General features: G+C 27.9%; 1 protein-coding gene across 1 annotated transcript; it reads left to right on the top strand.

Annotated features, from left to right (window-relative positions):
• The first annotated feature begins 1,776 nt into the window (after window positions 1-1,776).
• LOC114177460 (FT-interacting protein 3) lies at window positions 1,777-5,457 on the top strand. Its single transcript, XM_028062810.2, has 2 exons — window positions 1,777-2,023; window positions 2,744-5,457. The coding sequence occupies exon 2, from the start codon at window positions 2,910-2,912 to the stop codon at window positions 5,235-5,237; it is 2,328 nt and encodes a 775-aa protein (XP_027918611.1). The 5' UTR covers window positions 1,777-2,023; window positions 2,744-2,909; the 3' UTR covers window positions 5,238-5,457.
• The last annotated feature ends 14,318 nt before the right edge of the window (window positions 5,458-19,775 follow it).

The raw sequence follows: 19,775 nt of genomic DNA, 5'->3' as shown, positions 1-19,775 counted from the left end.
AATCTTGATTTCAAATAGAAACGCCGTTACAACAATACTATAATCCCCGCTTTAATCATATCAAGCGTTTGTAACTCTTATAAGCTATTCATTAAAAATATAATTAAGTCTGTTTAACTTGTTATTATTAAAACAATTGTATGTAAAAATACGTTTAATTTTTGTTTTGTTATAAGTTTTTCTCAACACGCGCGTATATATTACAAGAATTAGGTCACGTAGTTTACAACGTGCCCATAATACATGCATTATTTGGTGTGTTTAGGTCTAAATTGATTAAACGCCAAAGACTAATTAGAGCAGTTGAGTAAGTTTAGTGTTGGGGTTCATGGTTTGTGCAAATTTCGAAAGAATAATAAAAAGCCATAACCGATTCAGAAATAATGCAGAATAAATGGTGAAGAAGCTTGTCCACTCAATTTCTTCAATCGCTATTGTTAGTTCAAAAGAAGCATGATTAGTGGGTCACCCAAGACGCCATTGTTGCTTTATCTACTCAATGTAAATGCATAGCTTACCCAATTTTCCAGCGTCGTCAATAAATAATACTCCAATACTCTCACCCTTAAATTTCATCCTTATCCTTCTCCATTAACTTTTTCACTTTTACTTTCAAACCATTTATGTGGACCCATCACAATTATCCTTCCATTTTATTTGTTTTTTCAAGAAAATTTTATTATGAAATAGGTTTCTGTATTAGAAAGAAAGAAGTCTATGTAACTCACGTAACTTATGTAAGCTTCCAGGAGTTTCAAACAAATACCACTTCATTTTCAACTGTGTTTCCTCATACAATAAATGTTATTTTATTAAAATATATAATAATAAATAACTGTTGATGTATTAATGAGTCATTACTGTTTAATTATAAATAAAGTGTAAAAATAGATAAATAAATGTTTGTAATGGAAAATAACCGCATAGATATAATTAAATGATTAGTTTTTATTATTTAAAATATCGTTTTGGAAATTGTAACTTCTTTTGATTTGTCAACAGATTAACTGTTTTCAAAATTGTTTATTACTTTTCACACTATCTTCCAACTTTTTTATTCAACCTCTATTCCCCATTGTATTTTACATGAATTTTTTGGTATACTTTTTATTAATTGTTTAAAACCATTTCTCTTATTTAGCGTTTCTTTCTCTTCTTGATTTTCTAATTTGAAAAAAATTTTAACGGTAAAAAAGAAAAATTATCAAGGTGTATCTTAACATTTTTACGAATAACTAAAAAAATACCTCTTATCTTTCGCAAGGCTTAGTAATCATAAATTTAAGATGTGAAAGAGCTATTCATTAAAGTACAACGACTAGACAGTAATGAACTTTAACTAAGATATTTTTAATGAATTGTAAATTAACCTTCTGCACTCAAACTTGTTTAATTCATTTGAATATATGTTATTTAAATGACAAGAAATAGAATTCAAATTTACGTACCTTTTTTTCTAATTTAAAATAATATACATTTTTAAAATTTTTACATTTAAAAGTAATAAGTTTTAATTTATTTTATATAAATTAATTAATTTTTTTTTGTCTAAATTATTTTCAAATACTATTTTTTTAATAAATATGACGTTTTATTTTCAATGAAGAGTAAAATAAGAAAAATGAACAGATATGAGTGAATTGTGATGGAGTTACTTAGGGAAGCGAACACACGTGTGAGTACCGACCGTATTGGTTGGCACGCTTGAGGCGGGTCCACCGCCCCTCCACCACCCTGTACAACAACAGAGGTCCAGCCAGCACTGTGCAAAAAGCAAAGAGGGCAACTTCTGTGTATATTTTGCATAGATTCATTAGATCCTAGCCCCACACCACCACCAAACGCAAAACCAAAAACCAAAAAGCACACACCCTCTTTTCTCCTTTCCTCTTCTTCACCCTCACCCCTTACCCTTCACCCTTATCTCTTCCATCTCACAGACACCACCACCATTTTTCTGCTTTATTTGAAAAAAAACCTAACAAACCCATCCCCATTTCTCAAGAAACCCATCTTCTCAAAGGTAACAACATCTCAGCATTGTACTTCTTAAATCTAAAAATCCCTCCTTTATCTTTCTCTCTTCTTCTACTCCACCAGTTGGGTGCTACCCAAAATTTTCAAGGTTTTTTCTTTTTGCTGAACTAGAAGCACCCATTCGGTAAAAAAAGTTATTGTAAAATCTCTCAGAATGAGAGGAGCACAAACCTGCGTATGATCAGTATATAGATATTTTTTCTACTTTTTTTTTCTTGTTTTTTTTTGGTTAAAATTTCTGTGGGTGAGTTGGGTGGTGTGGAAAGTGCTGAAACTAGAGAAGTAAAGGTAATCCGATGGTGATGTTTGTTTCCGGAAAATAAGTTGTTGAAGGAGTGTCTCAGAATGCAGAAAGTGTGAAACTTTTGAGTGGAACTCCTTCGTTTCATGGTACATTCTGTCGGCAGCTACCTGGGATAATCTAGGTTCAGAATTTTTGTGTCCGTATTTTATGGATTAAAGTACGTTTTGGTCTCGTGATTTTTGTGCTTTTACTAAACACAATCCGTCCGATCTACAATCTTAACCTTCCACACACATGGTGTTATCGTAGATCTACGCTTGCAACTCTGTTTATTTATGCATTAATTATTATATTTGAGTTCTCTTAACTAGTGTGGTTTGTGTGTTTTAAAGTTTCCCAAATATTTAGGCTACTCGATTTGCCAGCCTGTAACGGCTATTTGACCGTGTTTCTCTTTTTTAGGCTCCTCGGAACCGTTGTGCTTTTATTTCTTTTAAAGCACAACTGTTCCTTCCTACGAGTGGAAGGAAGTGTGGAACATTGAAGATTTGAAATAGTTGTGTGTGCCACAGCTTCCGTTGTTATTTTGAGAAAAAAAAAAGGTCTTTGGGTTCTTTGAAGCCAGAAGATGCAGAGGCCTCCACCGGAAGATTTTCTGTTGAAGGAGACCAAGCCCCACCTTGGTGGGGGAAAGGTCTCCGGCGACAAGCTTACAAGCACATATGACCTTGTCGAGCAAATGCAGTACCTTTACGTGAGGGTCGTGAAGGCTAAGGATTTACCTGCAAAGGATGTCACCGGCAGTTGTGACCCTTATACTGAAGTGAAGTTGGGGAACTACAAAGGCACCACACGGCACTTCGAGAAGAAGAGTAATCCTGAATGGAACCAGGTTTTTGCTTTCTCGAAGGACCGCATTCAGGCTTCCATTCTGGAGGTGACTGTGAAGGATAAGGATGTTGTGAGGGATGATTTCATCGGTCGGGTGTTGTTCGACCTGAATGAGGTTCCAAAGCGTGTTCCACCGGATAGTCCTCTCGCGCCGCAGTGGTATAGATTGGAGGATAGGAAGGGTGATAAGGCAAAGGGGGAGCTAATGCTTGCTGTTTGGATGGGCACACAGGCTGATGAAGCATTTCCCGAAGCATGGCACTCCGATGCTGCGACGGTTAGTGGGACTGATGCTCTTGCCAACATTAGATCGAAGGTGTATCTGTCTCCTAAGCTTTGGTATTTGAGGGTTAATGTGATAGAGGCGCAAGACCTGCAGCCGAGTGACAAGGGTAGGTACCCTGAAGTTTTTGTTAAGGCTTCTCTGGGAAATCAGACCTTGAGGACTAGAATCTCTCAGAGCAGGACCATCAATCCAATGTGGAATGAGGATATGATGTTTGTGGCTGCTGAACCATTCGAGGAGCCTCTGATTTTGAGTGTGGAAGACAGAGTTGCCCCTAACAAGGAGGAATCGCTTGGGAGGTGTGCAATTCCTTTACAGATGGTGGAGCGGAGACTGGATTACAAACCTGTGAATACCAAGTGGTATAACATTGAAAAGCACGTTGTTATAATGGAAGGAGAAAAGAAGAAGGAGATCAAGTTTTCAAGCAAGATTCATATGAGGATCTGTCTGGAAGGTGGTTATCATGTTTTGGACGAATCGACTCACTACAGCAGTGATCTTCGCCCAACTGCGAAACAGCTGTGGAAGTCCAGCATTGGAGTTCTTGAACTGGGGATATTGAATGCTCAGGGTTTGATGCCAATGAAGACAAAAGATGGTAAGGGAACAACAGATGCATATTGTGTAGCAAAGTATGGGCAGAAGTGGGTGAGGACAAGGACAATCATTGATAGCTTTGCACCCCGGTGGAATGAGCAATATACTTGGGAGGTTTTTGATCCTTGCACTGTGATTACAATCGGTGTCTTTGATAACTGTCATTTGCATGGTGGTGATAAGGGCGGAGGAGCAAAAGATTCGAAAATTGGGAAGGTAAGAATCCGTCTTTCCACCCTTGAGACTGACCGTGTGTATACACATTCGTATCCTCTTCTAGTTCTTCATCCAAATGGGGTGAAGAAAATGGGTGAAATCCACTTGGCTGTAAGGTTTACTTGTTCTTCTTTGCTTAACATGATGCACATGTATTCACTGCCTTTGTTGCCTAAGATGCATTATATTCACCCACTAACTGTTAGCCAGCTTGACAATTTGAGGCATCAAGCTACTCAGATTGTTTCAATGAGACTGAGTCGTGCGGAGCCACCCTTGAGAAAGGAGATAGTGGAATATATGCTGGATGTGGGTTCCCACATGTGGAGCATGAGAAGAAGCAAGGCCAACTTTTTCAGGATCATGGGAGTTTTGAGTGGACTAATAGCTGTAGGAAAATGGTTTGACCAAATCTGCAATTGGAAAAATCCAATCACAACAGTTCTGATCCATATCCTGTTCATAATATTGGTCATGTACCCTGAGCTTATCTTACCTACAATATTCCTATACCTCTTCTTGATTGGAGTTTGGTACTATAGATGGAGGCCAAGACACCCTCCTCACATGGACACTCGTCTCTCTCATGCAGATTCTGCTCACCCAGATGAACTTGATGAAGAGTTTGACACATTCCCAACCACCAGACATTCAGACATCGTGAGAATGAGATATGATCGGCTTAGAAGCATTGCTGGGAGGATTCAGACAGTGGTTGGTGATTTGGCCACACAAGGGGAGAGGCTGCAATCTTTGCTCAGCTGGAGGGACCCAAGAGCAACTGCACTCTTTGTGATTTTCTGTCTGGTTGCTGCCATTGTTCTCTATGTCACTCCATTCCAGGTTGTGGCACTTCTCACTGGAATCTATGTATTGAGACACCCCAGGTTCCGCCACAAGCTTCCTTCGGTGCCTCTCAACTTCTTCAGAAGACTGCCTGCAAGAACTGATTGCATGCTCTGATTCATGGATACTGCACAAACTACATATGGAACCTGCTTTGCTTTCATTGTTCAGCACCAGATTTTGTGGATTTGCATTTCATTATGTCATAGGATTTTCTGTTTTTGAACTTTTGAACTTCGTGGTAGTAGTTAAATTTGTAATTTTGTAGGCTGTGAGTTGAAATTAACTTGTGTTCAATCAACTTGGTGTTTAATCAGATGCAGTGAAGTTTCTCAAATGGGAGTTTGAACCTACCCTACCCCCTCAAATGGTTTCTGATATTGAGGTGAAGTGATTACTGATTTATGTTACTACTTGTTTTTGTTTATTGATGGAGACCTTGTTATGGAGTTTTCTGAACATTTTTTATAGTCTATGATTTGGACCTCTGTAATGTTCTGACTACACTATGGTATTTTTGTATAAAGATAGATAACGAATACATGTGGGCAAAGATATCTCTCTCATTGTGATACTAAAATAAAGATGCATAAATTAGTTGTTTTATGACATTTGTTTGGACCGCAACATTAAAATAAACAAGTTACATATTATAATGTATGTACTGTACATGTTAGTGTATGTGTGTATGTTGATGTGCAATATTTTATTTGTTATTAGAGATTATTTACTACTTTTGTCTGAGAGGACAATAATTCTATCAGAGGACAGACATGAATGCTTCCGCAATAATTGGGTCTTTCTTTTATTTCTGGCCAATTGTTTGAACTGCTATTATTTTTTTGCGAAAGATGTTTTGATGGTTCAATAGCTGGATTCACTTGTTTGTAAATAGGATTCGAAATCTGTTTATTAAATTTATTTTACATGATTGCTACATTACAAAAACCAAGTGTGAGTGTGTATTTATCTACAGATTTGTTTTATTTATGCATCTGGATATTTTTACAGGTAACATGTATAATTTCATATTTTGATATTGACGTAACTGTTTGTTTCTCGTTCAAGATATTTATTCCATTTGAGTGAATATAATGAGATATACAGAAAAAAAGATAGCAATTGAAGTTTGGTCTTGTTAAACATGTAAAATGCAAATTTTTGAGTGATTAAAAAAAATAATTAAATATGTTTTTTTGTCTTTTAACTTTTAGTGAAAATTAGTATTAATCTTTTTTAGAAATCTTGAATCAATTTACTACCTATTTTTATAAATGTGTGAATTTAATTTTTTAAACTACATTTTTTTAAGTGTATTTAACGTTTTAAATATGTTTTTGAACTGACATTAAGTGAATATATATTAAATGCAAACATTAAAAAAATTTAATAAAAGTTGATTAGAAAGATTAAAGTCAGACATTCACGTAATTGAGTGAGTAAATTGATTTCTAATTTTCAAAAAAAATTAATACTAATTTTTACTAAAAATTAGAAGATACAAAACATATTTAATTCTTAAAAAGATTACAAATTAGAATATACGGAGGGAAACGTATTATTTTGTAGCGACGTGAATTTATTTTTAAGGAATATGTATAAATTTTCAACTTATTAAAGAATATGATTTAATATCTTAGAGATTAATTATATACTCACTTAGAGATCAGATTCAACATATCTGCTCTTATATTTAATATATAATTTAATTACAACAGCTTGATATATAAAAATCAGCTAAACTTATCCAATAGCATGTTTAACGGCATCAACGTCATCCTTAATAAACATTTATTTAGTGTTATATTTATTTCTTGTTATAATTGACACCTTAATTCATAGTAAAGATATTTATTCTCACATGATCATTCAATTACAAAATAATAATAAAAAAAAGGAAAAGTTAATTATTTAAAAAAAAATCACGCTATTTAACTTAACATTTTAATCAATCGTTCCATTGCCTTTAAAAGATATCACAAACATAAACACTTGGGTATATCTCTTGTACGTTTAACAATTGTATTCACTATGGTATAGATCTTACCTAGCAAATTCTTATAATAGAGTAATAATGTATACAAAAGTTTAAATTGATTTCCAATACCTTTTTACTTTTACTTATATAACTTAGGTTATCATAAACTTAGTAATACTAAATTTAAACATCTTATCATAACAATTCAATTTAGTAATTCGTAAATATTCACATCTTTTCAAACAAGGAATTATTGAGTAATCATTAGTCATTCAAACAAAATTTTCAATTTAAAAACATAAAGAATTAGTTTTGCCCTTTCTCATTCAAACTACCAATGATCACTTTACCATTTAAATGTTATTGCTTGAACAATATATGAGGAGTTGACTAAGGAGTTGGTGACACAAATAATTTTTCCCTATTTCAATATTAATTGCACAAATAACTTGTCCCTTAAGCAATATAGGCATGTAAAAAAAAAAAAAAAAAACTAAACATCCCTATTTCAATACCAATGGAGTGACTAACTTATTTCTTAAGCATAATAGGTAAATGTCAACAAAACACAAACAAACTCAATTTGACCTAAAATTCAACTCTTTTCATTCACAAGTTTTTCCATATAATTTATTGTTCAAAATTAAACATGTTTTAGATGACCTAAAAAACTTCTTTAAACAAAAGAAGCAACATAAACTCAAATGAGAATAATTTTAAGTATGTTATTTCTAACTTAGTTTTTTATATGTCTTTTCCAGTTTCTGATTTTTATAGACGTGGAAGGACTTGTTGTTCTCTCCTCTTTGTTTCTTCTACCCATCTCTTACTTTTTTTTTCAAAGAAATCTTTGTTTATTTCTTTTTCATATCTTTACATGCTGTAAATTAGTTTAAGTTATTTGTGTTTTTAGGTCAAAGTACATGTATGGACAAAATGTGGCTCTTGTACTCCTACTCCACTCCACTCAACTTTACTCTTCCCCAACAAAGCAACATGGAGCACTTCTTCCTGCTTTTCTCTTCTTTTCTCTTCATGCTCCTACAAACTTACACTTATGTTAAAAGTAGATACATATAAAGTCACTTTTTTCTTTAATAATTGAACCCATTGTGAACAAATAATTACAACTATCTACACATATCATTCATAACAATCCATATCAATCAAAAGTATCATTATACACACAGGTTTTTTTTTTCACCTTATTTATACAAGTCACAATCTTAAGCATATTTTGCTTCATCTAAATTAGAGTCTTAGTTAGCATCATCATATCTATAAGTTTTTGATATATTTTGATTTTCAAATTTAAAATATGAGTATATATATATAAACATAGTTTTTTTAACTTAAAAATACTAATGTTTTTTAATTGTTCAAACTAACAAGGGATTATCACTCAATCAATTACAAGATTAATTGTAGTATGTCTCAGGCTCAAACACTTATCAAAACTAGGATATTCTGTCACTCTCACCATATAATCACTTTACTCTATGTGAGTGTGAATGATTACTAAGAGTTAAGAATACCTTCCTTATCTAAACATCTCTTATATCAAGGCATACACTAACCACACCATGATCAAGAATTTTTCTCAAAACTCTTTCATCATTAAAATACTACACATTATCTCAAAACAATTATCATCTCATACTTTATCATAAGTTCTTGTCCACGAGTCGTCGGTTTTTGTTTTTTCCTATTTTAAAAATACATTGTTAGGCTACTTACAAGCAAAAGAGAACAAAATAATTTTTTAAAATAAATCAATTTAGTTAGAGGAGGTAAATATTTTAACAATTTAATTTGAATTTTATTTGAATATAGTCTTTTATTAATATTAAAAAATTAATTCTATAAATAAAATAAAATATATTTATATTTTGATTTTTAAGAATAATATAATCTTAAGAAATAATATGATAAGAACATTGAACTTAATAAAAGGCAAGTTGGCCAGACTAACAGGAATATCGGGTGAAACACCTAGCTGCATAACTCATTTTTGCACCTTTAATGAAAACGTAGTTTAGATAACTAAATTATTTAGTTTTTTTAAAATAATTCAACTTTAGGAATATATAGTGTAGTTAATTGAAATAAAAAGTATAATTTTCAGCATAATTTTGTTTGGGTCAATTTCTCTTTTATTTCTTTATTTCAGTACAATTTTATATAATTTAGATCAAATATATTCTTAATTCTTAATTTCTAAAGTGAAATTCAATTTTGTATATGTTTCGAACCTTATTCGGTTTGATTTTTAAATTTTAAAAATAAATAATATAATCATTTTAATATGATTGAGTTAATTTTTTTTACGTCATATGTTGATTAAGATGTTTGACACATTCCAACTTCCAACTTAAATGTCAACAAAATTATTTAAGTGATAAAAAAAGTTGAACATTGTTGAATTAAAAAATATATATTTATCATTTTTAAAATTTAAAAAATAAAATGTATTAAATTTGAAAATTTAAACGAATTCTAATTTTACATAAAATTTAGGATTACAAACATATTTAATTTTATAACGGTTACATTCAATTGTTTATATGAGAAAAAAAAATGTAAATTCTTTATTTTTTTTGTTTGTTATTTTTTTTCTGAACATTTATTTTATTAACAAAAAATGAAATTACTAAAATATTTTATTTGAGAAAAAAAAAATATAATTTAATAACTACAATGGTTTCTCTTAAAAAATTTATATTTATTTACACTAATTTACTTCTATTTTCTTTTTCTATCCCCTTGTTACACAGGAATAAAAAAAGGCTGTTTTATAAACTTACTACAATTTTCTGAAAATATTATTCAAAATATATTAAAGAATTTATAAATTACATGTTTCATAATTATTCTAAAAAAAATTAAATATTCGGAATTTCAAAGGAGAATTCCAAAATGGTAACTCTGTCATGCGGTGATCCAATATGAGCTCCTATGTTGGGTTAGAACCCACTCGTTCATGGGGGACTTTCTTTTTGCATTCCTTAGAGGCCCATTCCATGTTTTTAGATAAAAGAACGGTTGTTACTTTCTGCACCCCCATTAAATTTCTTTCTGCCACCATCATTCCAGATTCTATTTTCTGCAATGGATTAAATCAATTTCTGGAAAGTTTTTTCTAAAAAATACTCACTATTTAGGAAGATTCTCACCCACTTCTATTTTAAAAGATTTTCTAAATAAATTGTAATTGAAATATAGTTATGTGAAAGATATATATTAGAGTTTTAGTTTTTTTTTTAATTTAATTTTTTCTTTTTACTATTGGAACAAAACTCGGTAAAGGTTTTCAGAAAAGATATCGTAATATGGAGACCATAAGAAGTGATTTGATGATAAGTTATTAAATCTTAGTTTAGAAAATTAAAGAGAGTGGTTAAGTTTTTCTTTGTTTTGAAAATCGCATTTATTTAATTACTACGAATCGCATTTATTTAATTATCATAATGGATTAAAAATTACTACGAATCGTATTTATTTAATTATCAAAATAAAAATACATAATTTACTGGGAAAATACTTAAAGTTCTTTATAAGACAATAGAGAGGATACTACCACGCACAAACTATTCTCTTCCCTTTTCTCTTCCCTTTTCTCTTTTTTAAGCTTATTTCCAATTCTATTCAACAATACAATTCAAAAACAAGGTTCACCAATCATAATTATCATCCCTGAACAAGATTTACAAACATGACACGTGTAAGGTCAAAAAATTCTATTTCTAAATGCGCACACATTTTCATTCAGATTTTGTAACAAATCTAAGACTAATTTTTTCTCTTCAATTTATTCAAAAAATTTATTTAAATTCGTAATTTTTATTATATGCAATTAAAATTTTTAATTTTGAAAAATGATTTAATTTTATTAGATTGACATTTTTTGTCCGTACTCATGTATTCATTAATAATATTTTAAATTTTCTTTTTGATTTTTATAATTTTTTCTGTCAGATGTTAAGTTAATATTATATAATATGTAAAAAAAGTTAGATAAAAATCGAAAAAATAAAAATATTAGATATAAATGTTAACATTAATCTAATAAAAATAATCAAATTAAATTCTTTTTCAAAATTAAAAAAATTAATTACAGAAAATACAAATTACAAATCTAATTGAATTTTTCCTATAAATTTTAGAAAAAAAAAAAGGATTTTAGCCTAAATCTAAATTTGTAGTTAAAATTAGCAAATAAAATTTGTGTTGTAGTGTGTAAAGGTGATGTATATCTTGATAAGAATCTGTCTTGAAAATGATATGAGAACAACACAGTCTTCAAATTTGATATGGTTACAGAAGAAATGAATGCTTCCTATATTTGGAAACTGAGAAGGGTAGCTGAAGGAACCACTGTGGAAACTTCAGATTTTTATTTTTTTAATTCACATGGAAAATTGGTCTCATTATTTTTCCATAGATTTAGGATCTATCCAACACATAGATGGAGCAGATTATGCTAAATTTGACATCTTTTTATTTTTCTCCATTCTGCTTCAAAAACATTCATTTTGTCTGGTAGAGGTTGAATAAAGAAAAGTATGCAGATAAAATAAAAAGTTGTTTGTCGAAGAAAAATTGAGAAAAAAATGTGAAAAAAAAATATTGAATCGCAAGTAGAATTAATTAATACAGTAAGTTCTATTTTTGTTTATCCTTTCAACCAAATTCATCTTAAAGTCAACAAATTGTTGATACATAAATGGAGTTGGACTCATCTTCTCCAACAATATATATGGTTCAATTTTTGTAGATAGAATAACGTGAGTAAGGAGGGTAGTCAAGTTTTTTTTTTTAAACTAATTATCAACAAAAACTGATAAATATGTCGTACTGATAAAACTAATTTATATTAATTAAATATTGACATTTTTTGGGCTAAATTTAGCAATTTTTAAAAGATATAACATAATGTAATAAAGATTCCTAAAATTAGTTTGAAAAACTGAGATGAAAAAGATATATTTAAAATTGATTTTATTTTTAGTGAATGTGAAATCTTTAACCATAACCATAAGAACACAACCAAGTTTTTGAAGTTATCCCAGTGAGTCCTTGTCAAAATTTGGTTTTGTTTTAGGATTTTACAATAGAAGTTGAAGGAATACGTAGGTTAATTTGATTTCACTAAATAATCTATTCTTCTCGATACCAACTAAAGTTCATCTAGGGTTTAGTTTCTACATGGTGCCAACAAGTTTAGGTTTAGACATTATTGTCATGTCGCTATGCTATATATTACTCATCTTCAAAAAGAGGAATTAAGATTACAATGATGACTTCAAAACTTGGCATTAAGTTAAATGGGGATGGATCATTGACCTTTTATATTGAAAATAACATCACTTATTTCCGGCATGGAAGGTTATGCAGACCATGCCCTTTGTTGACATTCTAATCTAACTCATCAAATAATATCATAATTGTAATTATATATTTAAGAAGCCAGTTACCTACTAACTGAATATTACAGGTAAAACTATTATTTTATAAGCAATTGCAGAAAAAAAAGTTTCATAGTTTACATTAGAAAAAAATTAATGGAACTATTGCTCTCATCGTGTGAACCCCTTGCCAATTGGAGGTATATACGAATACTTCAAATGTTACATTTTCATGTGTCAAAAATGTTAATATCAGAATCTGTGAATTATTCTGACTTTTTTTTGTCTGTTATTAGTTGTGTTGCAGGTGATATCAATTGTTCCGTGATAGAGATCAAATGGTCTGAGTCATAATCAAATGTGGCTTGGACTGTTACGCTATTAGTAAAAGGAGTTACGTTTTGACTAACTATGATTTTTGGCATAGTAGTAAGCGTTTGATCCTAAGAATTGGTATCAGAGCCAAGATTATGAGTTTGATTCTTGGTGGGTAATTTTTAAGCGAGAGATTGCTACGGATTGCACAATTATCTTGTGGCAGAAGTTAAGTGGATCAGGTCACAATCGAATATAAAAATAAAAAGTTTTTTCATTAATCAAAGAATATAAAAATAATAGAACTTATCTAATACTCTCATATTATATACTAGTAGACATGCGAGAAAAGAACTCAATAAATAAAATAAGAATTTTGGAGCAAAGTAAATGGAGATGACAAGGAGTGTGCTTTATATACAGTGGCCCAGAGTTTAATATTTTAATTAAGTCAGCTTAAAAGGCTAATTGATAATATGTAGAATCCATATGGTATCATTTTCAAATTAAAAAAAAATGGTATAATTTGTGCATTATTTAATTAAATGTTGGATGCATTGAACTTGATCAGAATTAAGGGTAACACGTCCAAATCATATAGTGTAGAAAATAGCAGTAGCATAGACCAGAGAGCATAAGATAATGAAGAAAGAAACTAATTTTAACACTTAATATTTTAACTTAAAAGGAGCATCTAAGTATTGAAGTTGTTAAATATATGTAAGGAATAGGTTATTTTATTTAGGTAAAATGATTTTTTATGTAATATACGTAACAAGTTGAAGCACTGATTCGTGGCATCTGTTTTCCGTTGGATTTGAAAGTAGTAGATGCTTCCTGTTGAATTTTCACGTCGGAGACAATCACTTATGTCAACGTCCAAACGCAATGAACGTTTACTTGCGCGCATCATTTTGGTGAGGTGGTTATGTATAATCTCATTAGCTTTTACAGAATAAAAATGTTTTTCTTCTAACAAATTATGGGTTTTAATATTATCAATCCAACTTTATTGCAATTTTCAACGTTTTTAGCATTTTGTTTTTTTTAACCATTATCTTTTAATATAATCGTTAAGCAATAATCTTAATTTATTTTTCTTGTAACTGATTGATATTAGTTAGTTATTATCATAATATATAAGAGAAATTTCTTTACTTTAAGAGTCAGTAAAAATAAACACTCTTAATTTAAGTCTTTAATTCAATTTTAACTTAACAACTCAATTAATTAAAAAGATTTTGGTGTAATTTTTCTCTTAGAATAAATAACATCTGATCAGAATGTGTGTTATGAATAGTAATCGATTTTGACCAATATTTTTGAGGAATCAAAATAATTCAGTTAAAATTTGTATATTTAATTACGGTTATTAATTCAGTCAAATTGAAGATGATATAGATAATGGTAAGTATAAAAAAGTTATATATATATATATATATATATATATATATATATGATTGTTTTTCGTTTTTTTTATCCTTGATTTATTAATAATTGAATTAGAACTAAAAATTTCAACAATTTCTTTTTTAATGTAAATAATCATAGTGTCGACAAAAAAAATGTTTTATTGTAGAAAATGATTTTCTGTTACGTAAAAATAAGAAAAGTTAAAATAAGACGAATTTATCAAGTAAAATGTTGTTGACTTTTCTCTCCCTATCAAAGATTAACATGGTTTGATAAACCAGTTATGAAAAAACATATACTATAATATTTTTTTTTCTATATTCATAAAAAATGAATATACAAAAGACTTATGAGATAAAAAATAATAATAATTATTAAAATAATATTTTACTATCTAGTAAGATTTTTCTTTGTAAAGAATGGGAGAGAATATTTGAAAAATGATAACAAAAATAATAAGTATTTTTCTTAAAAAAAGAAATCATGTAAGAGGAAAATGAATATAATATATAAGAAACTCAAAAACAATAGAAAAGAAAATAATAAATATTTTAATATAATTTTTTATTTTTTATTATATTTAATTTTATATTTTAATATTTATTAATATTTAATATTATGTTTTGTAAAAAATATAAAAAAATACTTAATTTAATTTAATTTCTATCATATATAATTTGAAAAATTCTTCCAATATATGACATGTAATTTAAAAAATTCAAAAAAATTTGGAGATCACGTTGAAAATTAGTTTATATATATATATATATATATATATATATATATATATATATATATATATATATATATATATATATATATAACAATATATGTCAACATTTCAAAATTTCAATTTTACTTTTTAAAATATAATTATTTATTAAATTTTTAAAAATTGACTATTATTTTTACAAACTTTTTATAAAATCGTCTATATCTGCTTCTTCTCTTTTTCTCTATTTATCAACCGTTATTCTCTCATCTTTTCTGATATATTTCACTTTATTTTTAATAAATAATTTTATTTTATATATTAACTCAATAACATTACAATATCATCATTTAATAATATAATACATATATTTTCACTTTTACACACACAGACATATATATATATATATATATATATATATATATATATATATTTATATATTTATATATATATATATATATATTTTTTTTTTTTCTAAAAGTCATTGGAGTATGTTATATGATTATTTTTGTAACCTTTTAAAATAAAAATGAAAACTCAATTGGTTAAAGTCACGTTACTTAGATGTGTTGTTTAATGAGGTTTCAATCATTATTTTTTTTCGGAGAATTTAACGACATAAAAGTATTATAATGTCGATTTAGTATAACTATAAATTATGAGTACTTGAATTTTTAAAGTTGATTTTAACCATCTTTATATTGATTTTAAAATTTTATATTTAATATTTAGGGAAAGTTATAAGCAAAATCATAACTTTAAAAAATTGTTAAGGTTAATTTTAGACTAAAATACTCTTTTAATCATTATTTTTGTTAAAAAAAATCAAATTGGTTCTTTATTTTTTTTGTCTCAATTTGATTTTGGTTTTTTTAGAAGTAATTCAATTTTGTTTTTGCAGTTATTTTTCACAAACAACGTTAAAATTAGTGTCACAAGTTAATTTGTGATTTTTTTAAATTTAACTCTGTTTATAAAAAATTAATAACAAAGACCAAATTGAATCACTTTTAAAAAATATCAAAACCAAGTTGAGAAAAAAAGAGGATCAATTTGATATTTTTTGCCAAAAGACAAGAAAATAATTTAATCACTTATAAGCTAATTTAAAAAAACAAATTGTATTCAACAATAAAGGTTGTGTTATTATGCAATCGTTTCACTCCATGTGCTTTAATGATTTGGAGTATATGTTTTGGGAGAATTTTCACCTAATTCAAAGTGTTTATAGAAAGGTTATAGCTGATGTTATTGCAAAATATTTGGATAAATTCTTGCGAGCTACACTTAGCAAAGTCATCACTTAAAATTAGTACATTTTGCCTTGTTATACAATTTACTAAAGGGATAAGAACCCATATTTTGCAGTGAAAAGTAAGAAATAAACAATATTTGCGGAGGATCTGCCTCAAGGAACACAAAATGCAACCATTAATCAATGCTAACAAACAATGATTTATCACTAGAACATAGAAATTGAAATTAAGATTAAAAAAACTGAAGTTAGGATTAAGGTTTATGACAAGCTGAAACTTAAAATAACCTATAGGAAGAAAAAACAATTGATAAGAAGAAATGATTACTTCAAGAACACTAAATAACAATTAAACACATTATATACATTCAAATAATAATATTCTTAAAGTATAGATTCTTTTATTTACCCGAATAAGCAGCATTTAAAAATACTGGACCAACCTAGTCGGTTAAATTAAATAAGTCCTAGTTTGTTATTGTTCACGAATAATTCACTGAGTCAACTAGTAGATTAGTCCGTAGACTAAATAATAGTAAAATAAAAAAAAAAAAGATTAAAATGGTTGGATTGGAGAAAGAAAAGTTATACGTACGAATTTGATAAAAACTGAAAAAAGCGTGTAAGGTTAACGGAAAGTGCAACAAATATAATATTGGAGTATAACTCATATTCAAAATAGTGAAACATTAATCAATAAATTAAGCTATATTCAAAAAATATTAATAAATTAAAAGGGGCACTTTGTTATCAATTTTTGTAATTAATAAATAATAAATAATAATATTATAATTAATAAATACGAGAAGTAATAAATACTAACATATTATTAATATATTATGCTTTAGATCTATATAAAATTGTGATTAGAGATGTCAAAAAAATTCGTACCTGCAGGTATCTGCGGATAAAACCCACAACAATTAGAAAATTGATATTGTAAATGGATACTCGCGAATAACGGGTACGAGTATTTTTTATACTCGCATGTTAACGGGGCGGGTAAGGGTATCATAATACTCGTACCAGTGGATACCCGTACCCGTGGATATCCGTACTCGCTATACTCTAATTTAAATTAAAAAAATAGAAAAACATGATTAAAAAATATTAACATATTGATTTTCAATGAGTTATTTTTTTTTATCAATTAGGTTTAAAATAATTCTATTTCTTTTTTAAAATTGTCATTCAACACTAATTAAATGAGTTATTTAGACTTTGTTTGAAATTTATAAATGTTATGTATTGTATTTTATTTGAATTTACAACTAAAATATATTGTAATTATTTTTATTTTTTTGTAAATACTCGCGGGTACCCGTGGATATCCGTAGATATTAAAAAAATATACGAGTTCCCGCATAACGGATACCCACACGGATATGGGTACGGGTACGAGGTTGATATTTATCGAACAGGGAAGGTAAAGGGGGCTACTACTTGTCCCGTTGACATCCCCAGTTGTGACTACAAAATTGGGAAATCATAATTGTATTAAATTTTAATTGAGAAGTGTTGTGATGTGTTACAACCAGATTTTAATTGTATTAACTTTTTTTCTAGAAATGAATTTTTATTGTATTATTTAATTTAATTAGGTGAAAGATGATTGTGTGACTCCGAACACATATAACAATTTTAAATTTTAATTATTCACCAAAGAATATGAACAGACAGTGCAATAAAAAATTCAAACAAAAAAAAATGACGATTTACAAAATTTTATGATTTTGGTTGGATTTTGCGTGAGATCTAACTTGTAAATATTATATAAATCGTAAAATTTACGATTTAAATCGATCTGAACATGTCCATATAATTATATATTTAAGTGGACGATGATAATAATTTAAACGATTCTTTTTCTCATCTACAAATATGACTAAGACATATATTATACTAGCAAATAACCCCACTGGCTAATTTTTATTCATTTCTTTTTATTGTGTAGTTTTATTTAAATTATATTTTAGAAATTTTATTTGTAATAATTTTATTATTTAAAAAATATTACAAATATCTAATACACTCCTCTATAATGATGCCCTATGATGAACAGATACAATACGTGTATCGGATACAACATGTATCTGATATGTCGATACGTTTATTTTCAAAATAATAGGATACATAATATATGAATAACGAAAAGTGTACAATAATTCTTAGAAACATAATAAATATATGATTGTTAATGTGTGAATCCAAATTTTCTAATTAGAGACCAATTATTTTGATAGTCAAAACTCCTAATGTTAGTGACCAATTTAAAAATGAATTCATTATTGAAACTATTTTAATTATCAATTTAGAGACCAATTATAATTTATTGGAACTATTTTAGTTGTCAATTTGGTCACTATTCAAAGTTTTTATTGTAGTATACTACTACTTTATAAATCAGATACTTCATTGATAAATATCGTTAAAATATCCTAAAGTATCCACAATACATGTTGGATACGGATACATGACCCAACATAAAAATACGGATACCTTTACCGTAATTTTTTATTATTTCATAATTGATATTGAAACAGTCAGAAAACCAGTATAAATACATGTACAAGTATATAGTTGTTATCAAGTAGAGATGAGGATGAAACAAAAAATTAATACCCTCCATTATACTTGAGTATGAGGTTGAATTTTTTTTTCTAATAATAAATATAAAATAACAAAACTCGTCGTCCACCCTTCTCCTTACCATCTCTACACAAATCTAATCCTTAATTCAAACAAAACCTTAGAAAAAAAGTACATCTTAAAAGAAAATTGTATATTAAAGTAAAACATATTTCATCATATAACCTCAACATCATGTATTATCACAAAATAAATAATTACCACTAGTGTTAACTTTATAAGTGTATTTTCCTTCATGTGATTATCTCCCGCTAGTAGTATATAGTAATAAAAAAAAAATTCAATTACTAAAATGAAGATATGAAATGTTCTATAAACAAATATTTCATTGTATTTTAAGTTTATAAACTCTTTGATAGTTTTTTCTTTTCTGGAATTCATATGCCACCCATTATTAATTTATTTTATATAGAGAATAAGAGCATTTTTTTCCCTTACACAATTGTTGGTAGTGTAAAGGAGTCAATATTATATATATCTTTCCATATTACTTTAAGATTTAATTAATATAGAATTAGGTTAATTGATGTAATATGTGACATCTTTTAAAGAAAATATTTCAAATAAAAAAAAAGTCAATTTTTATGATTGGGCATCTATAAATCAAACATAAATTTTGACAATTAATTACAAATTTTCATTGTGTATTTTTCACATCTGATATCTATAAATTAAATAAATAAAGTGATCGTAATAAACATCTTTTATATTATATATATATATATATATATATATATATATATATATATATATTTTTTTTTAAATTATATGTAACATATATTTAAAATTGATAGAAGTTAAATTAGGTATCTTTCTAATGTTAATAAATTATAAAACATAAAATCAAATGTATTGAAGAATAAAAATATTTATTAAGATATTTTTTATTTTTTTTCTCATTTTATTTTTAAGTTTTCCATAACTTATT

This window comes from Vigna unguiculata, chromosome 1, assembly GCF_037176805.1.
Source record: "Vigna unguiculata cultivar grain cowpea cultivar isolate G323 ecotype 2 chromosome 1, ASM3717680v1, whole genome shotgun sequence".
Classification (NCBI taxonomy): domain Eukaryota; kingdom Viridiplantae; phylum Streptophyta; class Magnoliopsida; order Fabales; family Fabaceae; genus Vigna; species Vigna unguiculata.
This window is presented reverse-complemented; position numbering and strand designations above follow the sequence as displayed.